Source organism: Suricata suricatta, chromosome X (genome assembly GCF_006229205.1).
Source record: "Suricata suricatta isolate VVHF042 chromosome X, meerkat_22Aug2017_6uvM2_HiC, whole genome shotgun sequence".
Classification (NCBI taxonomy): Eukaryota; Metazoa; Chordata; class Mammalia; order Carnivora; family Herpestidae; genus Suricata; species Suricata suricatta.
In genome coordinates this window covers 51,891,059-51,914,295 of record NC_043717.1, presented here as the reverse complement: position 1 = coordinate 51,914,295, position 23,237 = coordinate 51,891,059, and the positions used below count along the sequence as shown (strand labels likewise).

The window sequence follows — 23,237 nt, the reverse complement described above, 5'->3', positions numbered from 1 at the left end:
TTGACCTGAAAAGTTCATTTAATCCAGCCCCTCTGCTTTCAGGAAGATGACCACAAGTGCTTTCCTTAGTAAGGTCATTCCATTTGGTCACTGTTATTGAGGACTTAATGAGTGCCTTAGTAAGGTTTTTCCTTATGTCTAATGTAATCTTTTCCCTTCTGCTATTCTCTGAAGAAACGGAGAAGAGACCATCAACTCTGTCCTCATTTAAGAGTTCAATTTTTGAAGATGATATACCACACTTGGCACACAGTAGGTCTCCACAATTATTGAAGGTTGCCTCTTCAGCCTCTTCCTTTCTAAACAGTAATAATAATTTATGAAGACCTAGTCCTTTCGCACATTGGTTTTGCTCTTCTTCAGACTCCAGCTCTTCCACATATGCTGACAATGTGTTGACCACGGATAGACCCATTAATGCTTTAAAAGGCCAAAAAAGGGGGGAAAAAGGACCATAGTAAAGGTCATATATGATTGGAATGGATCCTAGGTCAGTTTCTAACACTAACTGTGATGTTGGCCATTTCTGGGCTTTTCCCCAATTATAAAATAAGTGGGTTGGACTCCATGATTCTGAGGTTACTTCTAATTCTAAAGCTCACGCTCTGATTACTTCCTAGCAACTCCATGCTGTATTTTTGTTATTAGAAGCTAGTGTTCACATTAGTTTGGGAAAGAACAAAGGGAGGGAGAGAGGGAGGGAGGGGAGGGGCAGGAGAGAGGAGACAACCAGTTCTACACTATGGCCTCATTCAACCTGTGACCCATCCTTTCACCTTCCTCCCAGGTTTTTTTTCATTTTTAACTAAACTGCGTTGAACCAATCATTGCCTAACTTTCTCATCCCCATGTACTGTATTAGTATATTTGTTCTCAGATTTGGTCTTTGTAACTATCTCGTGTTGACCCCATCTGAACATTAATCATCCTGTAGTGTTGGTTCATCTCCCTCATTTTGTCAGGGTCACTTTGAAGAATTCTATTCCTGGTTTCTCAGGTGTCACCAACCTTGCCCAACTGTCACATTTGATGAGCAGACTCCTGGTCCAGTCCTTCAAGTTGCTGAGAATAATACAAACTACTATAATGCTAACCCCGTGGGGCCCCATTGAATCTGTGTCCCCCTCCCTGGGTTGACAGGGGCCCCAGAGACTTCTCCAATTTTAATTCACAGAACAGGAAACAAGTGTCCCTGGGGAGGAGAGGGCCCCAGCTCTGTCAGTCACCCAAGGCTGGCGGTGGTGGTGGGAGGTGTCCACATATCTGATGCTGTGCTAGATTCAGTCAGTTATGAAAAAGAATTTCAGCATGTTAGAGGTCACACTTCTTCCCCCCAGGCCAGGATGAGGGCAGGATGGTGATGATGGTGGCAGTGGTAGAGGCATTGGTGAAGAAGTGGGGGAGGAGGGGAGGAAGGTAGGAGGGGAGGAGGAGATGGAGGGGGAAGTGTTATTTTTGCCATTTCATTAGGAGGAGAGAAGGCCTCAGCTGCAGGCACCCAGAGCTCTGGGGGGCTGTGTGGAGGCGCATTATGGTGCCGGCAACCTGCTTAAGATTGGACAGGCCTTCATGTGTACGGTGGGGCCAGCAGAGTGCAGCCCAGGCTTGTCTCAGTTTGAAGGCACAGGTCGCAGAGGCAGGCTGGATTCCTAGCCCACAGGGGCACCCTGCTGGGGGTTGGCCTGTTGGGGCAAGGCCTGTGCAAGGGACGCAGGTTGGGAGTGCTAACTGGATTTTTTATTTTTATATCAAGACACTGTGTTTAAATTTTTACAAAGGACAAACTCCATGGGTTTCCGTTAGTGTTTTAAGAACTTTTCTTTAAAAATAAAAAGCCAACAACAACAAAAAAACACCGCCTTTTTGAAAGAGAAATGACAGACACAAAAAAGACTCTGTAAAGAAAATGGGGCGACTTTCTGATACCATTACCCCAAGGGTAGAGGCGGAACCCAGATTACACCCAGGGGCCCAATCATGACATGGCCTCCACTAGAACCTCATCACCAAATCTCGGGTCCCCTGGTCTAGCCAGGCCAGTGCTCATGGCCTTTGGGGGAAAGCAAGTCACCCTGCGGTCTCTGCAGCCCTCTACAGGGACACAGAGATGGCTGGAGGGCGCTCCCCCTATGGCCTTCAATCCCATTCAGCGGTAGCCCCTTCCTCCTTCCTCCCCATAGTCTTGCTCGAATCTGTTTCCTTCTTGGGGATCATGTTCCTTGGTCAGACTGTGTGAGCACTGGGGATTCCAAAGCCAGACAGACATGGGCCTGGAGCCTCCCTTCCAGAGCCTCTTTGCACTCCTGGGTTGGAGAGGCATTTGTTCCAAAATTGTTTTAAAAATCAACAAAAACAAGACCCAGAAAAAAGACCAAGTCTGGGGGAGAAAGAGCTATCCTGCTCTTTAAAGCTCCCAAGTCTGGAGTTGGTCGGTGGTGCAGTTCCAAGAGAGGCGGAAGTCGAGCACCAAGGGGGGGCATCCAGCTGGTGCTTTCAGGCCCCCAGGAGTATCTGTGATCAGGCTCAGGGAGCTGGCTTCAGCTGCTGTTCCACAGGTCCTCAGTTTTCCGAGGACTCATTGCGTCCCCATTTGAAGAGTTTGTTCAGGTTTACTTCCTTATTTGTGTTTTTTGTACATGCGGGTGCATGTCCACATCTGTCTATGTTTGTGCAGGTGGGTCTGCTGTCGGGTGTGAGTGCGTGCGTATACATATATGTGTGTGTGTGCATGTGCGTGTGTGTGTGCGTGTGTGTGTTCGTGGATCTGGGAAGGAGGGAGTCAGGAGATAGGCTGTGCTCTAGACTGGAGCTATACCCGGGTAGTGGAGTGTGAGTGGGGCAGGCCAGTACTGTTGAACCCTGTGGCAAAGGTGTTATATGGGTGCAATGTCTGCAGCCCTACCAGGGAGTTGGGAATCATAGTGATGGTGTTGGGTGTCATGAGTGGGATGTCATCAGGGGAGCGTCGCAGGGTCAGCGTGTAGTCAGGTAGCGCAGTGAGGCGCAGTGTGTCATGGGGGGGACCAGCCTCACATTCGTGGTGGGTGGGGCCCAGCTGTAATGCTGCCAGCTCCTCCTCAGGAGCAGCTCCCAACTCAGGGGCCCCAGCTCCCCTCTGAGGGCTAGGCTGCCGCAGGGGCTCCTGACGCCGTTTGTCCTTGCGGTAGTAGAGGGCAGCAAAGGCCAGAACATTAAGGAACAGGAGGGAGGCCCCCACAGCGATGGTGACACTCAATTCAGTGGAGTAGTCACGAGGGTTCTCCACCAGGAGTGGCCCTGCATCCTGGTCCCCATTCCAGGACCCTTGGGCATTCTCATTGCTGTAGGCAGGGGAGATGGCTGGCCGCTTGGTGCTCCAGGTCTTGCCATTGGGCCTGCGGGTGATGTGGGAGCTGTGCGTGGTATCCGGGGGCGGCACTTTGGTGGTTGTGGACGTATAGTGGAACATGTCATGCAGGTTGTATAGGTGGGGCACCAGATGTTTCCAGAAGGCCACCTTAGTGGCCCGGTAATGATCACGGACTCTTGGTTTCAGCCCGATGTGAAGGTACAGCTGGTCTCGGGGATTGTATTTGGACCAGGCCACTTCCTCAAAGCGGTTGGCCTTGGTGTGAATGAACTTGGTATCCTGGGGGACCGGCTTGTTGGGATCCCTGAAATACCACATGGAAATCTGGGGTCACCACTCTACCTACATGAGGAAAGGGCCCAGAATTCTTCCTCACACGCCCACTTCTGAACCTCATCCTCAGTCCACAACAGCCCACCATTTCCATGTTTTTCAGGGTCCCTCCCTCTGTCCATACCTCTCCTCTTCCCCAGGCCTGGAATTCCCATGGCCCACTGCATCATGGAAACTGTCTCATCCTTCCCTGTGCCCATCCTGTAAAGTTATGCCATAGATGCCTTTTCTTCTCATGTGGTATGGACCATTCATCAATCGTTTCAGCTGCCCAGTGTTTCCAAGAACCCTTGATAGGCTCTTTATGCACGTACTTTATTCCCACTTTACCTAGCCTCCGACCATTTATCTAACCTTGAACCCCCACAGGTCTGCTGGTAACTCTAAATCCTGCTCAGTCCTAGGGCTAGCTGAGTTCTGAGCCTCAACAAAAATCTCAAGAAATGGCATGAAAGACTCAAAAGGAGGAGGTAGGAAGAGGGTGGAAGAGTTTACCAAGCAGGATTTGGGGAGTATCTTTAAAAAAGGAGTTGATGGAAGAGGTTTAGATAGAGGAGCAGAGGGGAGGGGCATGCTGGGGTCCCAAAGAAGAACAACCCCCCCACTTTCTCCTTACCCGGTCTTGGCAAAGTTGGTCCAGTAGGTCATGACGACAGCACTGAGCATAACGTCATTCTTGGAGAAATTGCAGGGGAAGAGGTCAGTGGGGCCTACCATAGGGACACCAAAAACATAGGGTACTTCGTCCCCATGAGCTGCATCTGACCAAGCAGGCTTCATGAGGCTCTGGCAGTGATGGTAGAAGGCGTAGAAGTAGGTAGGTGAGCCGTAGCGAGCGTGCAGATCAGCAGTCACCACCGAGGGCTCCACCCACTGGTGGTCAGTGAAGAGCGCCACCAGTGTTTTGCGGCGGGTCTCAGGATTGTCACGGTCTGCCCAGTCTGTGTACATGAACTTGATGGTCTCCCGCAGGGTGTCCTTGCCCTCAGGATAGCCATACAGATTGTCCACAAAGTTGGAGACTGAGTAGTCAAAGTCAGTGCCAGAGACGCCATCCTCAGGGTCCACCACCCCTTCCACAAACTTGAGTCCCTCGCCCTGGTTGACACCTAGCATGATGTCATAGTTGAGAAACTCGCCCTGCTCCATGAGAATCTCGGGGTCATCCGGAATGACATCGCCATCAATCACAGGGCCAAAGGCCACGTGGTAGCGGGCTGGCTGGATGTCCTGCTCTACCAGCTCCTTGGCGCTCTTCTGACGAAGACAGTCCACCATGTCCACGGTGTCTAGCACATTACAGCCTACCTTGTCTGCCAGCAGGCTGGTATACTTCACTGGCTGGTAGTTCACAGCCCAGCTGGACAGAGCAGAACCACTTTGGATGATGGCCCTCTGGAAAAGCCCTACAGAAGACAGACGGCACCACATCAGACCTGTCACGTCATCCGCAGCCTAGGCCTTCCTTGCCTGTTCCTGAGGGATAAACTACACGCCTCCTTACTCTTTTGTTCCTGAGGCTGCCCTATGTGTGGAATGAGCTACACAGGAAGAACAAACCTTTTTGCTGGGATGATGGATGAGGACCAGAGGAGGTGTTGCTGGGCCCCTGTGCTGACCGGACCCCTGCCTGCTTTCTTGCTTCCTTGTGCTGGGAGGATGGTTGGTAACTCGGGGGTTAAGGGAATGCCAGAAAGAATTAACCTTTTGGGCTCCAGACATCAGCTTCCTTATGCTCCCTCTCTTTATCTCTCCTTGTCTTCCCTTCTTGCTTCCTGCCCAGCTGGGCCCAGCTCTGTGCCAGCGCACCACCAGGGAGCTGGCGCTTCTGCCACAAAGGGGTCTTTTTCATGAGAGATGAGAAACACAAGCAGGAGAGAGCCTCACATTCTGGGAGTTAGGGGAACGAGTCCTGAGGGCAGAGGCCTTGGGGTCTGAGAGTCTCCGGGAAGGAGCCCTCCCAGGGTACAGTCTCCGCAGAGACTTTCCTTTTGCCGAAGCTACTGAGGCCTCGGATCCAGTTTCCCCTGGCCAACAGGGAGCCAGTGCCCCAAATTCAAAAAGTGGATGAGTCTTCCCCCCGCCCTGGGGGAGAAAAAGGGATATCATGCTCTCCTTGGCCCCAACATTCCCAAGTGAGGGATAATCATCTGGCCCTCAGGTACACAATTCCTTTCCTCTAAGAGAAAGGCAGTTGGCATAGGTAGAAAGAGAGGGAAAGAAATACAGATTACTACTTAAGAGACAGCCTCACTCTTCAAAAGATTCTTCTCCATGAATCAATAGCAGAAAGACAGAGAACAACCCTTTACAGCAGCCAGGCCCCTCAGGAGACAGAGTATAATAGCACTCCAAGAAAGGCCTTCTCCTCCCAGGGAAATCAGAGGAACCACTGTTCGGCTTTTCAGGGGCGCCCTCACAGCCGGTCACTTCAGCCTCCTTTGTGGAGAGTGAGATTCCCATCCCCATTACTGTCACCACATTCTAAGGCGTGATGCAGATCCCACCCTGGTCCTCTCTCACCAGGGTAGTTCCTGGAGGGACAGAGACAGAATTCTAGGTCAGAGAGAGTGATTTTTCTCTTTCGAAGAGAAAGGCCTTCTTCAAAGAGAGATTGAAAGTCTTCCTGTGACAATATCACTAACTCACAGGGTTGAATTAAACAAAAAACCCTGTCCTCTCCCACGGATTTCCTCACTTCAAAGAAGGGCACCTATTTCAGGAAGACCCTCTTCTTCATGAGAAGCTTACGTTTGTCTCTTAGAGACAGAATGTGCTCTAGAGTCCAGAAGTGAAGAGAACTTTTCCTGCTGAGCCAAAAGGGCTCTTTGGCTCCCTTGGAAGAATCACTGGCAGAGGGACGCACAGCAAGGACAGAGGCTTTCCTTCGGGCTAAAGATAAGAGTCTCCCTTAGGAGGGTTGTCCAGCCTGGGAGGAGGTCTGGAGTCTGGTGCCAGACCCCCATTCCTTAGAGAAAGCCCACAGCACGGGTCACCGATCCTCACTCCGGACCCACCTCCTCACTCAAGGACAGTTCCCGTCTTCTTGTACAGACTTGCTCTTCAGAGAAAGGCAGAGAATGAGTGTTTCTTACACCTAAAAATGAATTCCCAACCCAGATCTCTACCCTGAAGTCACATGTCTTTCCCAAACTGAAACATTTCCTGTCCCCCAAAAACCCACTGTCCCTTCAGAGAGATAGTCTGCTCCCACTCACCCAAATCCCACTCCGACATCAGAAAGACGATCTTACTTTCTCAGGATATAAACAGGATTCTCTCTTTCCCTCTCTCACACTGGGAGAATTACTTCTTCCCCTAGAGAAACGTTTCCATTCCATGTCTCCCCACAGGTATACCGAATTGGTCAGAAGGGGGCCGGCTGATTCCCTTGGGCATGCCAGAGCCTGGGAGGCCCAAGGCTTTTGGCGGGCAGCCAGCTCTTTGCTAGTTCAGGTGTTGCCCCAAGTGTTACTCACCCTCAGAGTGATGCGACAGTGTGAGGAGGCTGACACAGGACGCGCCAATGCCCGAGCCAAAGACAGTAATTCGGCGGGGATCGCCGCCGAAGAAGGCAATGTTCTCGCTCACCCAGCGGAGGGCCTGGATTTGGTCAAGGAGCCCATAGTTGCCCTTCGCAGCTTGATCGCCAGTGCTCAGGAAACCTGGGTTTCACAGAGGGCATGAGGACAGTGAGGGCAGAGGGGAATTGAGTCATAATGGCAGGCAGGAGATGGGGGCATGAGGACAGAGGGTGAGTACGCAGCTTGGTTCTTTCCACCTAGCTACCATGTACCCTTGCTCCTTTCTGCAAGGCCCAGCACCATCAACATAAAAAGGACTGGCTCCTTGTCTCCCACCCATTATCCAGTTTGAAAGGAGGGGTCTCCATACTATCCAAGGGGATGCGTTCAGCTGGGAGACGGGTAAACTGCAGGAAGTGCAAATGGCTAAGCCCCTGATGTGCTACCCAGGACATTACCCTAAGTGCCTGGCAAGATAGAGTGGAAAGGGCAGGGCCCCTAGAGTCAGATGGTCCTTGGTTGAGTCCTGCCTCTTCGGCTTACTAGTCATATATCCTTGGGCAAGTTACTGAAAATCTGTGGGCTGTAGTTTCCTACTCCATACAGTGGAGATAAAAATGCTTCAAAGGGTGAGGCACCCAGGTGGCTGAGTCAGTTAAGGGTCTGACTCTTGATTTCAGCTCAGGTCATGATCTCACAGTTTGTGAGATAGAGCCCCGTGCTGGGCTCTGTGCTGACAATTGCGGAGCCTGCTTGGGATTCTCTGTCTCTGTCTCTGCCCCTCCCCTGCTCGTGCTCGCGCGTTCTCTCTCTCAAAATCAACAAATAAACTCCTAAAGAATGCTTCAAAGGGTTGTGGCAAGCATAAAACAAGCATCTGTAATACGCTCCGCACTTTGTAAATCTAAAATTACTTCTCTTTCCCCTTCCTCCTCTCTCTGAAGGAAGTGAAGATCCCAAAAGGCAACCATCCCTAAGCTCTCCCTGCCCTTCCTGTATGAGGTAGTCCAGCTGCACTTTCTTCTGGGGCCTCAGGTGGCCCCTCTCCTCTCATTGTCAGGGCAGGTTCTCAATTCCCTTCTTCCAAGACCTAATGAATCAGAAACCCTGGGGAGGAGGCCCAGCAATTTGTGTTTGTAACAAGCTCTCCAGGTGATTCTTATGCCTGCTAAAGTTAGAAAACCACTGAGTTAGACCATCTTTTTCATCTGGTAGAGAAAAGGGGAAGTCGGTGCAGTGTGTTACCACAGAAACAGGTCTTCCCGCCCGCTCACCCACTGGGATTTGCTACTGAGGAGAAATGTCACCATGGAGACTACCTTCCCACCCACCTGCTGGGATTTGCTGCTGTGGAGACTTGTTGCCATGGAGACTACCTTCCCGCCCACCTGCTGGCTATCCCACAGAGATGTCCTATATTCCCCCCACCCTGCTTCCATTTCAGACTGATCCTGCTGCCTCACTTCATCTCTGTTCCTTGCTCCCTAGGCTCCTTGGAAGGCTCTACCTTCTGCCCTGGGCTTTCAGAAGGGTTCTTTCTAGGTGTGTAACTGTGGCACTCCTACACGTTAGAAACCCATACCTGGCTCAGTATTTTTTGACCCCACGTTTAAAAGCTCAGTCACAGCACCTGGAATGAACTTTGTGTGAAGCTCTGTTTGAGGAGGCTCGCTCTGCTCATAGGGAGTTCTCTGGCAGTTCACGGGCAGAAGCCGAGTTGAAAGAGATTCAGGCAGGCACAAGACCTTGTCACTGTCTTTCCCGAGTCCTTCTGTTTCTGGCTTCTGCGGAAGGGCTCATTTCACCCTCTTCAAGGGTGTTATTAATTTACATTTGGTACAATTAAGTATGTAAAGCACTTAGTTATTCCTCTCAGGACCGAGTCACAAGCCCTCTTTAGCCTCAGGTTCCCAGTGAGGAAATGTGAAGGAATTAGAGAAAGCCTGAATGAGGATGAATGGAGAAGTCCTTGTTCCTCTAGACAAGGGAAGCAGCTTCTCCTTTGCCTGGCCCATTCACAAACTGAGGCTTCTGCTGCAAGTCGTAAAAAGTATGCTGACCAAGATCCAACCCAGCTGTCTGAGCCAGAGACCCTCCAGCAAAACCCACCATGTGCTTCTCTTAGCCCACCTGTCCCCCTCCCTTCCTTCCTCCTTCCTCCATATTTTCTTTCCCTTTTCTCTTATTTAAGCAGAGCAGACTTGGCTTCAGCCTTGGCCGAGGTGAGATATCGTTCACTGAAATGTTTCAAATACATCTGTCCTATCAGCCGGAAGACCCTGCGCTTGAATATGGTAAAGGAGATTGGTCCAACATGTAGCAATTCCCTGGGTTAGGAACAAAAGCCTGAAAGGGCTGGGTGGAGGAGTCAACCATCACTTTCTGCTCCCTTGGCTCCTATGAACTTTGGGATGAGATGCACTGAAGCGAGCTGATGACTCCATGTCAACCGTCCCTACTACAAGAGTCCTGCATGAAGTGCTATTATCCGACAGGATCAGGAAGAAGATCTAGCAAACGTGACTGACCATGAGCACACAAAACCTGCCAGTCTGGGAGAGCAGTCACTCGCTGCTAGTTCCCCAGTAACTTAGCCACCCGCAGAAACCACATAAGAGCGAGGGCTGAAATCCCAAATTTCGTGAACTGTCAGAATAAATCTGAGACCATCTTCCTAGGTCCAAGTTTATACTGCAGTACATGGGAAGCTGCTTGTCAACCGAAGGTGAGGGAATCTGGCACAAGGTACTAAAACCAGATATCTCTGTCACTCAACACCTGATGTTTACCAGGTTTTCAGCTTGCCTGGTGGGTACTTGAGCAAAGATGTAGGATTAAATTCTGGCATCCAGAATAAAACTTGGCAAGCCCCTATTTCCTCAGCCCCAGTGATGTCCACATCCTATATCCTGTTAGGGTCCTTTTCTTTTGTTGGTCTTAAACTCCCTGGAGGGCTCCTCAAATAATAGGATGGAATCCACGGACTGGCCTGTGACATTCTCCAAATAAATGAATCACCCAAGATGTCCAAAGAAGCACCTCAGAGTAAACCATATTTTTGGGCTTAGTGCTTCCAGAGAAGCCAAAGGGAGGCTGAATGTGTGCATGTAACTGGGGTCCAAAACTGACCACCTGATCTGGGATGCTGTGAGAAACACAATGACAAAGTCTCAGCTACACAGCAAAATCTTCAAGTGGCAGGGACAAGTCTATGTTCTGCATCTGACACCAAGAGACAAAAATATCTTCTAGGAACCCAGAATCCAATCAGTGGCTTGTTGATTACATTTGTGTTCCAGAGCAGGCAGTGAGGGATACACAGGAAGGGGTGGGGAAATTCTGACTGAATCTCAGTTTATGACTCCTTCTGAGGTTTGGGTTAATACTATTTGATCATTAAATGCTGAAGTCCAAAGAATAATACAGTCAGACCTTGGATTGCAAGGAACTTGTTCCACAAGTGTTCCTCAAGATGAGCAAACATTTCTAATAAATTTTAACTTAATAAGCAAGTGATGTCTTGCACTACGAGTAGTATGTGACACCGAACTGATGTTCATGATCACAGCTGAGCCAATGGTTCTCGAAACTCACTTTGATATATGAGCCCTTTGGATTACAAGCATGTTCCTGGAATGAATTATTCTTCCAAACCAAGGTTTTACAGCATCCTGCCCCGAGATGTGCTGTTCTGGCTATCGGAATGAGAGGAGGTGGTAAAGTGGCGGTGGGGGGAGGGTGGTCTTAACCTGAGTTTCAGGGATGAGTTTTGGTGGTATCCATTGGTGGAAACATTTCCATAGGTTTGCGTGTGCACATTTTTTCTGGGGCAGAGTCCATAGCTTTCATTAGAATCTCAAAGGGGTCCAAGACTCCCCCAAAGGTTAGGAACTTCTGATACAGAAGCCTAAAGAATCACGAAGCTGAACAGTTGTGCAGTAATCGGCACAGCAGGATACCGTGGGGAGAGCTCACCTGCAACAGCCTTCTGTCCAGCCCACAGCTGTCAAGTGATGTTTTAAACCCTGAATCTCTCCTTTCTCTGTGTCACTCTTTTCCTCTTTTTTCTCCCCTTGTCCCTCTCTCTTCCTTACCTTTCTCCCCTCTTTTCCCCGCTCCTCCACTGTTTCTTTTCCTGCATCCCTAGCTGTTCCAATAATCTGTAATGGAAGCATATTCTCAGTACTCTCTGGGCTCTCCAATAAAAACGATAGGATGGAGCTTTGTACTTCTAATTCTTAAAAGCACCTGAGGGTACCTGGGTAGCTCAGTAGGTTGAGCGTCCGACTTTGGTTCAGGTCATGATCTCCCGGTTTGTGGGTTCAAGCCCCATATTGAGCTTGGCGCTGACAGCACAGAGCCTGCTTTAGATCCTCTGTCTCTCCCTCTTTCTGCTCCTCCCTCATTCTCTCTCTCAAAAATAAATAAACATTTAAAAATTAAAAAAATAAAAGCAGTTGAATCAAATATTTTCTTTCACTCTCAGTAAGAAAATAAAGTAGTAGGGGCACCTGGGTGGCTCAGTCAGTTGAGCATCCAACTTCGGCTGAGGTCATGATCCCAGGATTGTGGGATCGAGCCCCACATCAGGGCTCCTCGCTGAGTGTGGAGCCTGCTTGAGATTCTCTACCCCCCCTGCCCCTCTCCCCCACTCACAGTCACTCTCTCTCAAATAAATAAAGTAGCAAATCACTTTTGGCCTTCAGCTACTGTGTATGTGGGCCTGTATACCTGTGTGACCTTACTTCTGTATATTCCTTACTCTTCAGGAACTGTGCAGCCCTGGCATGTGGGTTTACAACCACCTTCGTGGTACCATTTTTACTGTCAGAGACTCAGATCCCCTTTCTCAACAGGACAGAACACTGAAAGGAGCCTTGCTGTGACGTCTGGGGCAACTCAGAAAGACAGAGGAGCAGAGGCAGAACTGCGAAACACAAACCCAGCAGCCAGCCAAGAGAGACCAGGGAGAGGCCCTGCGTGCTTCATGCCCACTATCCTGATGCCACCAAAGGGACATGGGCTACACTTTTTTCAGGGAATATCAATTTCTCCAGTCTGAACCCAAAAATGGTGCCTTGCTCTCCCACAATAGCATCCAGTGTAACTCAAGAAAAGGTTGCCTTTCTGTGGTCATGAACTGCTCCCAGAACTGAAGCACCAGGGCCCCTGGGATTAGAACTGGCAAAAACTACACTCAGAAGCAAATTAAAATAAGGTCCTGTAAACTTGGACCCTGAGCCTGCTGTGGATTCTGTGTCTCCCTCTCTCTCTGCCCCTCCCCCACTCGTGCTTGGTCTCTCTCTCTCTCTCTCTCTCTCTCTCTCTCTCTCTCAAGAATAAACATTTTTTAAATTATTAAAAATAATAAACAAATAAATAAAATAAGGTCCTGTCAGCTAACTGGCCATGGAATAAATCATGCCATTGCTGGTCCGGTACCCAGGCCTACAGACTTGATAGACAGCCTAGACCCCCTCCCACTGCAACCTTGAAGACACAAGCCCTCCAGATAAGAAGCTGCCTTCCTCATGAAACTGCAGGATTTGTGATCACATGTGCCCTCGGAGGCCCGAGTGGGCATCTGAAGGGCAGCGAGAGTCTGTATGTGTAGTCACCCGCTCTAAGGCACTTGTTTACCTCTAGACCTTGGCCACAGATAGGCATGAACAGTCACCAAGGAAGATACAACACAGAGGGGCAGTCTAAATCACCCAAACAAGCAGGCGGACGACAGACTATGTGCAGGGAAGGGCACGTGGGTGTGGATGAAGAGGCGTTTGGGAAATGAGAGCGTATGTGTGGCGGTGCAGTTTGTGTAATGGTGTGGGCCTATATGGTGAGGTAGGCGTGGAGAGAGTAGTAGAGATGTGTCCATGTGTATATACAGATTATGGATGTGTGGGGTATGCTCAGGTGTGGGGGTGAGCAGAGGCATGTGTGCACATATGGGTTTAGATGGCCAGGTGTGGGTATATGGATGTATACGTTATTTGTTGGGTAGGGTGGGGGAATACACACATACGTACACTGGCTGTATGTATCCAGGGTACGTATGAGAAGACTGTCTATGTATGTATGTGCACGTGAGAGTGTGGGTATACGTGCTAGAGGCCTATGGGTATCTACATACGGTGGGGAGATACATAAGTGTAGTGCACAGGATGCGTATGTAGATGTGGAAGCAGGAATAGGAGGTATGTGTGTGTGTCATATTTGTGTAAGTGTGGGGTGGGGAGGTGTGGACACTCAGGTATGGATATATATGTGTAGGGAGGGGGGAATACTGGTTTGTGTTCATGTGGGGAAGGTGAGGGACATGTGTGTGTATGCGGGAGTTGGAGTGGATGTGAACGTGGGCTGTGCAGGGTGATACAGGAGTGTATGTGTGTGTGTGTGTGTGTTTAAGGAATATGTATATGCATTTAAGGTATATGTGTGTGGGCTTTGTGGTAGATGTGGATGTGCAAGATGTGGGTCTTTGCGTAAAGCATATACATGGGGGTACAAGGAAGTGGGAATGTGGGTGTGTGTAGCGTATATGAATATAGATGTGGGTATGAAAATGTGGAGGGAAAGATCTATGGGAATGGGGGAGTGGGAGATAACTGTGTACATATAGGGCACGGTACATGTGTATGAGGATATATGTGGGGGGAAAACTGTATGTGTGGGGAGTATATGGAGTGGCAGGGGAACGTGTGTATGTGAGAGGCAGTCTATAGATGTGGATGTGGGGGCCTATATGTTTACGGTTATATGTGTGTATTTGTGGGGTATGTGAGAAATGATAGTAACCATGGGGGTGTATGGTGGGCAGTGTGGATGTGTGGAAATGTGACTGGCTAGAAGGAATATCTTTGTATGGGTGGGGGTTTTTAGGGATGTGGGCATGGATGGGAAGGGATGAGGGAAGGACACCAGGAAATTAATGGGCCCTGCAAAACTCAGCCAAGCAAAAGTCTGAAAGCAGAGACCTGGCTTGAGACTTAAGAGAAGGTATGGAGGTTGCACCGGGCTCACTGCTGTCAGCGCAGAGCCCACTTAAGAGCCTCTGTCCGTCTCTCTGTGCCCCTTTCCCACTTGCGCTCCCTCAAAAATATATTAAAAAACATAAAAATTTTTTTAAATAATAAAATAAATAAAAAAGGGTGGGGGTTGAGTTCAATTTCCAGTGGCAACTGAACATTTCAGGAAAGGGCCTGAGGACATGGGGGAGCTCCCAGCACTTGGGGAGGGGTTGTGTGACAACAACATTTTGGCTATGGTCATCAGCACCAGCTAGAGACCCAAGGCCAGCATGAAATCCTCAGCATTCTTTCCCCCTTCCCTGAGAATTCAGGCTTCCTTCTAGGCACCTAGCAAGAAACCATACCTAGCACCCCAACACGATAGTTGAGGGTGATGACGATGACGTTGCCATAACTGGCGAGGACGCTGCCATCAATCATGTTGCCCGTCCCTTCCATGTAAGAGCCTCCATGGATGTAGACCATGACTGGCTTAGCGCCACTGTCCCGGATGTCTGGAAAGAGAAGGGGTGAGACACAGGCTGGGTAGGATGCCCTTCCTCCCCCACCCCCGCCAGCCCTGGGGGGGTGTGGGCAGCAAAGCTATCCCAGGTGCCAGGACACCACTGCCAGCTCTGAGGGCAGGACTTGTGGGGACTGCTCAGCCTGGAGCTCCAGCATCGGCCAGAGACTTGGCCACAGTTGGACTTGAGTGACGTTTGTAAAGACTCTGGTTTCAGCCTCACGGCTGAAGGCAGTCAGCCATGCCTGATACATCCAGGCTCAGTAGGCCATGGCTGGGCTCTGGGGATGGGTGGGGGCAGGAGGTAGAGGAAGGGCTGGTCTCTTAGCTGGATCAAGTGATTCCCTGCTCTGAGCACCCAGGGGTCCTGGGACCTGACATAGCTTCAGAGAGCGAGGGCTGGGGAGCCCTGAAACCCCCAAGACTAGACCAGTTACATGGAAATACGGCCATTGGCAGCAGCTGGCCCCCCAGTGCAGACAGAGACAAGAGGGGTGGGAATAAGGGGTAGCACAGGGAGAGAACAAGGAAGGATGTGGGTAAAAGGAGGTGAATGGCAGAGATGGGGTCGGGGGAACCTTACTGACATGGTTTTTCAGCCATGTGCTCAGTTACCCCATTCTCCCCGGGCACCAGGCAGACTTAACTGGAAGCACAGGGGATGGGGAAGAGGAGAGGGGCCAGAACTAAGAATGAGAGAAACCTCTGCCCCCAGTCAGCATTAGGATGAAGATGGAGCCTCCCCAGAGGCTGTTCAACGAGAGACCTTCAAGCGGCTACTCCTAAGCCCAGGCAGCATAGTGGCATTGGGGCTGGGCCATCTAGAGAAGGCTCCCCACCTGACTACCCCCACCTGCAGCCTCCCAGGGCACGAGCTGGACCAACACTCCGCCACAGCAGCATGGCTCTACCAGCCACCAGCGGGGGTCCCCCTGAGCTGCTTGGCCCCTCCAGGGGTGGAAGGGGGCAGGGCAGGGGCAGGGAGGTAGAAGGTGATGTTCCCTGCAGCCAAGCAAACACACTGTTTTCCCAAAGAGGAAGGAAGACTGGTTCAACCATCACGCAAGGATCTCATGCCATCTACTGACTGGGCTGGGCTGTGGTGTCCTGGCCTCAGCCTGGCATTGTAGTACCCAGCCTTTCTGGCCCTGTCCTGAGATGATGGCAGCCCCTGGCCCTGAGACCACATCTCTCTTTCTGGGAGATGGCCGGGGAGGTCCTGGATGGTGCTATGCTCCAGCCCCTTTGGTTGTCGCTGCCTCACTCCTCAGTGCAACATCCTGCTGGGTCCCTCTCCCAGGAGCCAGTCTCCCGGTAACACACAGGGGTCTCCGCAACAAAACACAGATATCTCCTTGCCATCCGGTTTCCTTCGTGCCTCTCCTTGCCCTCCCTCAGCCCTGCTTTCTCTCCACTCTCCCTGCTGATCAGTAGGGGCAGGTGCCCATGAACCACAGAAGATGGGGCAGGAAGCTGTCTCTGGCAGTGGCTGCTTCTACTGGAGGACTGAGGATGGGAGTAGGGGACCGGGGCAAGTAGTATGCCCTCCCCACGGCTCTGCCTGTGGTCTCTGCTCCAGCCAGCCGTGTGCATCACCCTGAACTCCCAGCGGCCAACCAGGCCAAAGATGGATGAACAGCCCAACAGCCTCATAGAGGAACAGAAACACACCAACGGACGGACAGACAGACAGATGGGGCTTCTCCCCATTGAGAGGGGGAGGGGCTCTGTGCCATGCACCAGCCGCCACGCCCTGCAGCCCCCAAATACCTTCATCTTCATCCCCGTCATTATCCGCTAAGTCCTCGCCCTGTTTCTTAGCGCCGGATCCTGGGGACCAGACACGGGGAGACACAACAGCACAGAACAGAGAACAAAACAGAGAGAGAATTCAAAAACAGCATGACTACAGTGTGGCCCAGCAAGCCAGCTCCGGGCTTGGGCCCAGGACAGGCAGGAGGGATGGCAAGAACTGAGGGAATGGGTGGGCTGAGGCCCAGATCTTCATCAGGATGATGGTGTTGCAGGCCCCTGCTGTGCTGGCCTCCCTGCACCTCCCTGCCCCGCCTCCCTGTCCCCAACAGCCCATCTCAACCGACTACCTTCCCAATTAGGAAGGAGGTAGCAGTGTGTGGGCCAGGGCGCAGAGCCAGAGACCCACTCAGGGAAAGGATTTCTTCCGGGTGGGAGGGGCTGCGCATGTGTACATAGGCAGGCTGAGCTGGAGAGCAGGGGCAGGCACTGAGGGTGAAAGGTGGCATCACCAGCATGTCAGACATTCGCGTGAGCTATTCGGGCAGAGATGGGGACCGGGGAGCCCAGCCCTGAGCTACCTGGGCCCAGTGAGAAGGCTCAAGCTGGGCCTCAGCTGACCCTGATTCCCAGAGGAGAAAATGGGAGATGAAGCTTTCCCTCTGGTCTTCCTCGTTGGGGGGCCCCTGCTCTGGCTAATGGCAAATGGGGTTCCTGCTCACAGGAACCAGGCCTAAGAGCAGCAAGCACTGCTCTGAGATCTACAGAGAGCCAGAGAGGGAGGGACAGAAGTAAGGGGAGAAGGAAAAAGGGAAATGAGCTCTCTCATGAGAGAGAGAGAGAGAGATGGAGAGAGAGGGAGGGAGACAGAGAGATAGGATAATGGTAATAGCTCCTACCATCCACATTTACCATGTGCCAGACACTCTACTTCTGCCATATGGTTTGATCCTTACATCCCAGTGAGGTAGGTACTGTCTCTATTCCTGTTTCACTGATGGGGAAACTGAGGTTCAGAGAGGTAAAGTGACTTGCTAAAGAGCACACAGCTAGGAAGTGCTAGAGGTCAGATTGAAACCCAGGTCTGCTTGACTCCAAAGCCCATGGTCTTTCCACTGCACCATGGTCTTTCCATTGCACCATGCCACCTTTCCGGGACAGGGGGAGAGGGAAGGAAAACATCAGTGAGAAAAGAGCATAGAGGGGAGGGGAGAGAGGGAAGGAGAGAAAAGAAGGGACCAGAGGAGAGAAGAGAGACATTTAGGACCTGTGGGTAAGCTGGCACCAACTCTCTTTCCTGTTCTAAGTTGATGAGAAGTGCATCTTGAGCATGGCTGTGGAGAAAGAGGACCTGCTGCCTGGAAGCTGGTCAGAGTGGGGAGACCGAGGTCATTCTGCCAGCACTCCAGGGCTTACCCTCTTGTCTATGATACCAGATGCTCTCAGCCTGGAGGCAGCAAAGAGTCCTCCTTCTCAGCTGGTCTGGGCTCTGGTGACTGAATTCCCTCCCAGCTATTAATCAAAACTGGAACCGCCCTCACATTACAAAATGACTTTCTTTACTAGGGCAAGAGCCCAGCCGGGAGGCGAAAACTGCCTCTGGCTTCCCGAACTTCCAGTGGCACCTACTGTCTTAGCACCTGCCAGTTACTGCCCTCAGAAACCCTGTGAAGCATGGGACAGCATCGCCCACGCAATGGACAGCCCCCCACATAGAAGGGAATGCCTCATCCCTAAACGTGAATTCCCTCCAGCTTGATGGAGGTGGAAGTGGGGGGATGGGGCAGGTCTTCCCCCTGGAAATCCCTTATTTCCTGTGGGCACAGACCTAAAAGGTGGGTCAGCTTTGCCTCCACCTCCTTGGCACTTCCCCACACCAGCCCCTCCCCCCCCAGAGTCCCTGGGTACTGGGTTGCCTCATGGTCCCAGCCTCCTCTGCACGGATGCCTTTGCTCCTTTGGCTTAGCACTTGCTGAGCAACTCCCCATTGTCATGCCGGTCACCGGGCCAACCCAACCACCATCCCCCATCCCAACACTGCTGCTGCAGGATCCCAACCAGGCCAGTCCTGTCTACCCTACACACATCACAATCCTAACAACCTCTGGAGATGTATCTCCCCCAAGAAGCAGGGTCTGTAATTCCATGCCAAATGGTCAACAGGTCCCAGATAGGGTACTAATCTGAGCAGGGAAAATGACCAAATGCCCTCCCCCACACTGTCTGGAACTCATTTCCCAGCTTGTCCTGTGGGGCTTAGCTAAACCTGCTGAGTTTCAATACCAGGATAGGAGCTTCTTCAGAGCAGTAGTGAGGCCTTTACTTATTTCTAAATCTTTCCTCTGCCTCATATCCCTCCACAGCCCAACAGTGCCCAGCTCCAGGGCATTGTCCACAGTCAACAATCACGATAGGGAAATGTTTGCATTTGAGATGGGATAGCCCCCCAGGGCTCTCACTGGCACTCTGGGGAGATCATTCCTCCTAGGAAATGGTGAATGTGAATACCTTCTCCCCTCTTGCCTACCACCGCTCAAGACTCTAACCCATGAAGAGCAGGTTTACTGAGACCCTCTTCCTGAATTCATTCACAGGCCAATGGAATGTTAAGGCCAGAATGGTCCCCTACACCCCCACCCCACCCCTGCAGAGGCAGGTACAGAGGGTCTGACTGGGAAAGCCGGAGGATCTGGCTGAAGAGCCTGAAGTCTCTCACTGTGAGTTAGTAGAAGGGCTGCGACTCAGTCGGGCTTTGTGGGTCCCAGACCTGTAGTCTTTTTCTTAGCTCCTTCCTTTGTACAAAGAAGCATTTACTGATGGCCTCCTGCGTGTGAGGTCCTGGGGCCGGTTGTGGGGATGTGGTGGAACACTATCCCTAGAGCAGCAGGCCCCACTCAGTGCCTCAAGAGCGGAATCTGTCCCTAGAGAGGCCTCCTCAGCAGGGGAGCATCGGGGCCCAAGGAATCCTGCCGGTCCCATTCAGGGAAACCCTGCCTGAGGATCTCAAAAGAAAACAGACTCCAAGCTCGCCAACAGGTTGTACAGAGCAGGCTGTGATTCTCCACCCGTTCCTTAATCTGTTTCGGTTCCAATTTGGCCCAGCCCATCCACATTTCACCATTTTTTCCAGAGTTGGGGAGGTGCCAGATGGGAGCTGCCTCTCGTGCTACAGTGGAAAGAACACTGCCTTGAGGGGCAAGAGACCCAGGTTTTGGTCCCAGCTCTGCCGCATACAGGCGGTGACGGGGCCTCAAGCAGCAGCAAGTCACTCCCCTGGGCCCGTTTCCTCATCCATAAAATTGGGAAACTGATTCCTGCCTCAGAAGCTTCCAGAGACATGGGAAGGAGTTTATGAGCTAAGCATGAAAGCACTTTGCCGAAAACACAACATGGTATACGGACAGGAAAAATCATTGACCGAGGGGGACCAAATTCCTCCCAGCAAGAGGGTAAATTTAAAATTCTGGATCTTGCGCCTCCTTCAGAGTCTGTAGTTCCCAGGGATCCCCAGGGTCTGCCACCAGACTAGCCAGGGTTAGGGTCTCTTGGCTAGCCTAGGCTTCTGGCCAGACGTGGTGGCAGGACGACTTTGGTCTAAACTCCAGGGCTGGAGAGCTGAGTCTAGACTTTGGATCCAGGAAAGAGCACAGAGGGATGAGCTGCTGACTCCCTGCACCAGGAAGCGGGCAGAGCCCCTGGCTCCATCTCCTGCCTAGAGCTCCCCCTCCCCGCAGGTAGAATCACTGGGCTTTGTCTTTGGCACATGCACTAGGCTGGAACTTGGGTCTGGGGGGATCAGCAGAAATGGCGGTGCTGCTTCTGCTCTAAACCTGCCTTAGGCCATCAAATCCTCCCTGAAAAGCAGCCAGGGCCCTTGGATAAGGTAGAGCTTATGCCTGCTCACCGACCGCCCCCTGAGCCTGGGCTACTTGAAGGAAGGCTGGATCCTCAGGGGCAAGGGCAGGTGGGCAGGCAGCCCTCCCTCTCTCTCTCTCTCCCTCCCCGCCGGCTCGCTACCTACCTCCTTTCCTACAAATTTTCTTGTTGGGCTTTCGGGCGCATTCCTTGGAAATCCGCTTTACTGTAAAATGAATAAAAAACTAAAAAATAACAGGAGGCCTCTGCCCAGGGGCATGCACCCCCCCCACCCCACCCCCAGGCCCCAAGAGCTGCTCTGTGGGCAGCACATGGCAGAGAGCCTGTCCCACCATCTCCTTGTTTCTGTCACTTACCTTAGTGTGACCCTCGGGGGAGGAGGCATCGGCTAGCCAAAGAGGAGGCACCTAAGCAATGCTCACCAGGCTTGCCCCCCCATCCCCCACACGTACCCAGCTCCCTTGGCCACACACACCTACCACCTTTCAAAGCAGGCGGAATGGCAACAGGGGGGCCTGGTGGAGCCAGCATCCTCCCGTGGGCAACTGCCAGCAGTGACCCATACTCCCCCAGGGAACCCCCATCCAGCACTCTGACCCTAGATCTGTCAAAGCTCTCAGGCCTGGCCAGGCCCCTCCTGGTAACAGTGTCACTCACACATGGGAGCTCAAACAATGCTGGGAAAGGGAAGAACAGAGAGGAGGAAGGGGGAGGCCGAGCAGAGTGATGGTTAGAAGCATATTCACAGACAGACAGATGCATGCTGCAGGGCGCACAACCACATGCGAGCCACAAACACAACAGGGCAGATGGGAGGCGGGGAGGGCACAGTGCCTGGCCGCAGCACTCACCATCCTCCGTGGGCACATAGACATTCAGGTAGAGGCAGTCTTCATTGGGCTCCTGGATGTAAGTAGCGACAATATCCAGGTTGGCAGTGAACCAGACGGGCAGCATGACTTCGGGCACAGCTGTGTGGATGTTCTGGGGGCACACTGGGGGAAAGTGTGTGGCGTTCCGGATGCCCGACCAGGATGGGGGTGGCTCGGGGGGCAGGAAACGTTTCTCGCCGATGGGGGGAGCTGCATAGGGCACCCCCAGGTATTGGTCCACAGGCCCCAGGATCTCACTGGGCAATGGTACCCGGGCACCCCTTAGCTTCCCAAAGTGAGTATTGACTGTGGGCGCTGGGGCCTGAGTACTGGCCCTCAGCACCAAGCTGAGGAACCACAGGGTGAGGCACAGCTTCCGGCCAACGGTGGACTTGGGGCTCAGGGACAGCGAGGGCGGGCCAAGCCGCAGCCACATGTTCTGGGCAGGGGGACTGGCAGGAAAGGCAGACTCCAGGGTCACAGCATCAGCCCCATAGGCAGCCCCTTCATGGTCACACTGACTTGAACCTCAAGACTGAGCTCTCGAGGGACACCTACAGGTGCCCGCAATGCAGAGAGGTCGTCCAAGCACCACAGCTTCAGAAAGGGGACTCTCTCAGGGCCAGACAGGCCTGTGGAAAGAGGGAAGCATGCGTCATCAAAGATGGCCAGGGAGGGCTACAGAGCCGGATCTTTGGGGCCCCGCTGGGCTGGGCTCGGGCTGCTCTCCTACAGTTAGGAAAGCTCTCGAGTCCCAGGACCTCCTGGGCCCCACAGACAATCTCCACTGCCAGTCACAACCAGTCTAGGTGCCTGGTGGTGGTTTGAAAATCCTAGGGGACAGCCCAAGTGACAATTGTTGCCACTGAAAAGCCTCAGTCCCCAACTCCGGATTCCTCAGCTGATGGAGCTCATGGGGGTCAGCAGCATGTGGGAGCAGGAGGTGGGGAGGACTGGACATGGAGCCCAGGTCCCTGTGAACGCCTGAACTCTCTATACCCCTGGACCGGGCAACCCAACCCCGCAAGGGGACCTCCCACATCAGGAGAGGGTAGGATTTCGAACCTCCCACTCTAGGGTTCTGGAAAAGCAACAGATAGGCAAAGGATCCCATAGAACGACCCCCTCAGCCAGGGCAAGGGGCAGGACAGCCACTCACCAGAGTCCCCAGACCCTCCTGCGCCCCTCCTGTCCATTTCTTCTCAGCCCTCACTGCTCCCAAAATCTTAAGTGTTGGTCCTTTCTGTTGGCTATCTCTAATTCACATTGAGTGCCAGAACTGAGGCAGAAACTGCCCTGCCTAGCATCCCAGGCATTGTTGACGCTCAACCAATGTAAAATAAACAACGGAGTGCGGGGGACACACATTCAGAGACTCATGGAAATAAGCTCACAAAGACTCAAAGTGGAGTGCGAGAGACCAAGCCAGGATCCCAGACACTGGGATATTCACTCACAGAGACGTATATTCCAAACCCACAGAGATCGCCTCATATAGTCCCACATTCTGAGACAGAGAGCCTCACAGAGCCAGAGAATCACAGAGAAATACATTCAGAGACATACACAGAGACTTAACTAAAACAGAATCACACACACCACATAGGTAAATATTCAGAGACTCGTGCAGCATAATGGTGACACATAGGTGGAGACAGAAACAGAAATAGCAGCACACTCAAGATACACAGGCTTTCTGTCACACAGTTATACGGTCAACACATATACACAGGTGCGCCCGCGCGCGCACGCATGCACGCGCGCGCACACACACACACACACACACACACACACACACACACACACACACTTTAGTTTTCCCTATTTCTCCCGCCTTCCAAGATTGCCGGCCTGCTCCTTTAAGAACTGGCTGAAGGGGTGGGGGAGGGAGAGATTGGGAACGCCCGGGAATCACGAGAGGGGAATGAGAATGTGTGTGTGTGTGAGAGAGAGAGAGAGAGAGAGAGAGAGAGAGAGAGAGAGAGAGAGAGAGAGAGA

General features: G+C 52.1%; 1 protein-coding gene and 1 long non-coding RNA gene across 5 annotated transcripts in view; one reads left to right on the top strand and one right to left on the bottom strand.

Annotated features, from left to right (window-relative positions):
* NLGN3 (neuroligin 3) overlaps positions 1 to 23,237 on the bottom strand; it is a 24,436-nt gene continuing 1,199 nt past the window's right edge. The window contains exons 1-8 of one of the 4 annotated variants that reach the window (XM_029930522.1): positions 22,399 to 23,154; positions 21,219 to 21,871; positions 20,513 to 20,572; positions 16,510 to 16,569; positions 14,582 to 14,731; positions 7,162 to 7,347; positions 4,299 to 5,088; positions 1 to 3,653 (exon numbers count right to left, since the gene is read on the bottom strand). In XM_029930522.1, the coding sequence (XP_029786382.1) occupies positions 2,810 to 3,653; positions 4,299 to 5,088; positions 7,162 to 7,347; positions 14,582 to 14,731; positions 16,510 to 16,569; positions 20,513 to 20,572; positions 21,219 to 21,675 (2,547 nt within the window). In that variant the 5' untranslated portion in view covers positions 21,676 to 21,871; positions 22,399 to 23,154 and the 3' untranslated portion in view covers positions 1 to 2,809. Of the gene's footprint in view, positions 3,654 to 4,298; positions 5,089 to 7,161; positions 7,348 to 14,581; positions 14,732 to 16,509; positions 16,570 to 20,512; positions 20,573 to 21,218; positions 21,872 to 22,398; positions 23,155 to 23,237 lie in introns of those variants that run through there. The other 3 variants (XM_029930521.1, XM_029930523.1, XM_029930524.1) reach the window with 3 other exon arrangements.
* LOC115283987 lies at positions 7,407 to 12,440 on the top strand. The gene is made up of 2 exons (XR_003905104.1): positions 7,407 to 7,436; positions 12,063 to 12,440. It is a non-coding gene; the product is annotated as an uncharacterized LOC115283987 (long non-coding RNA).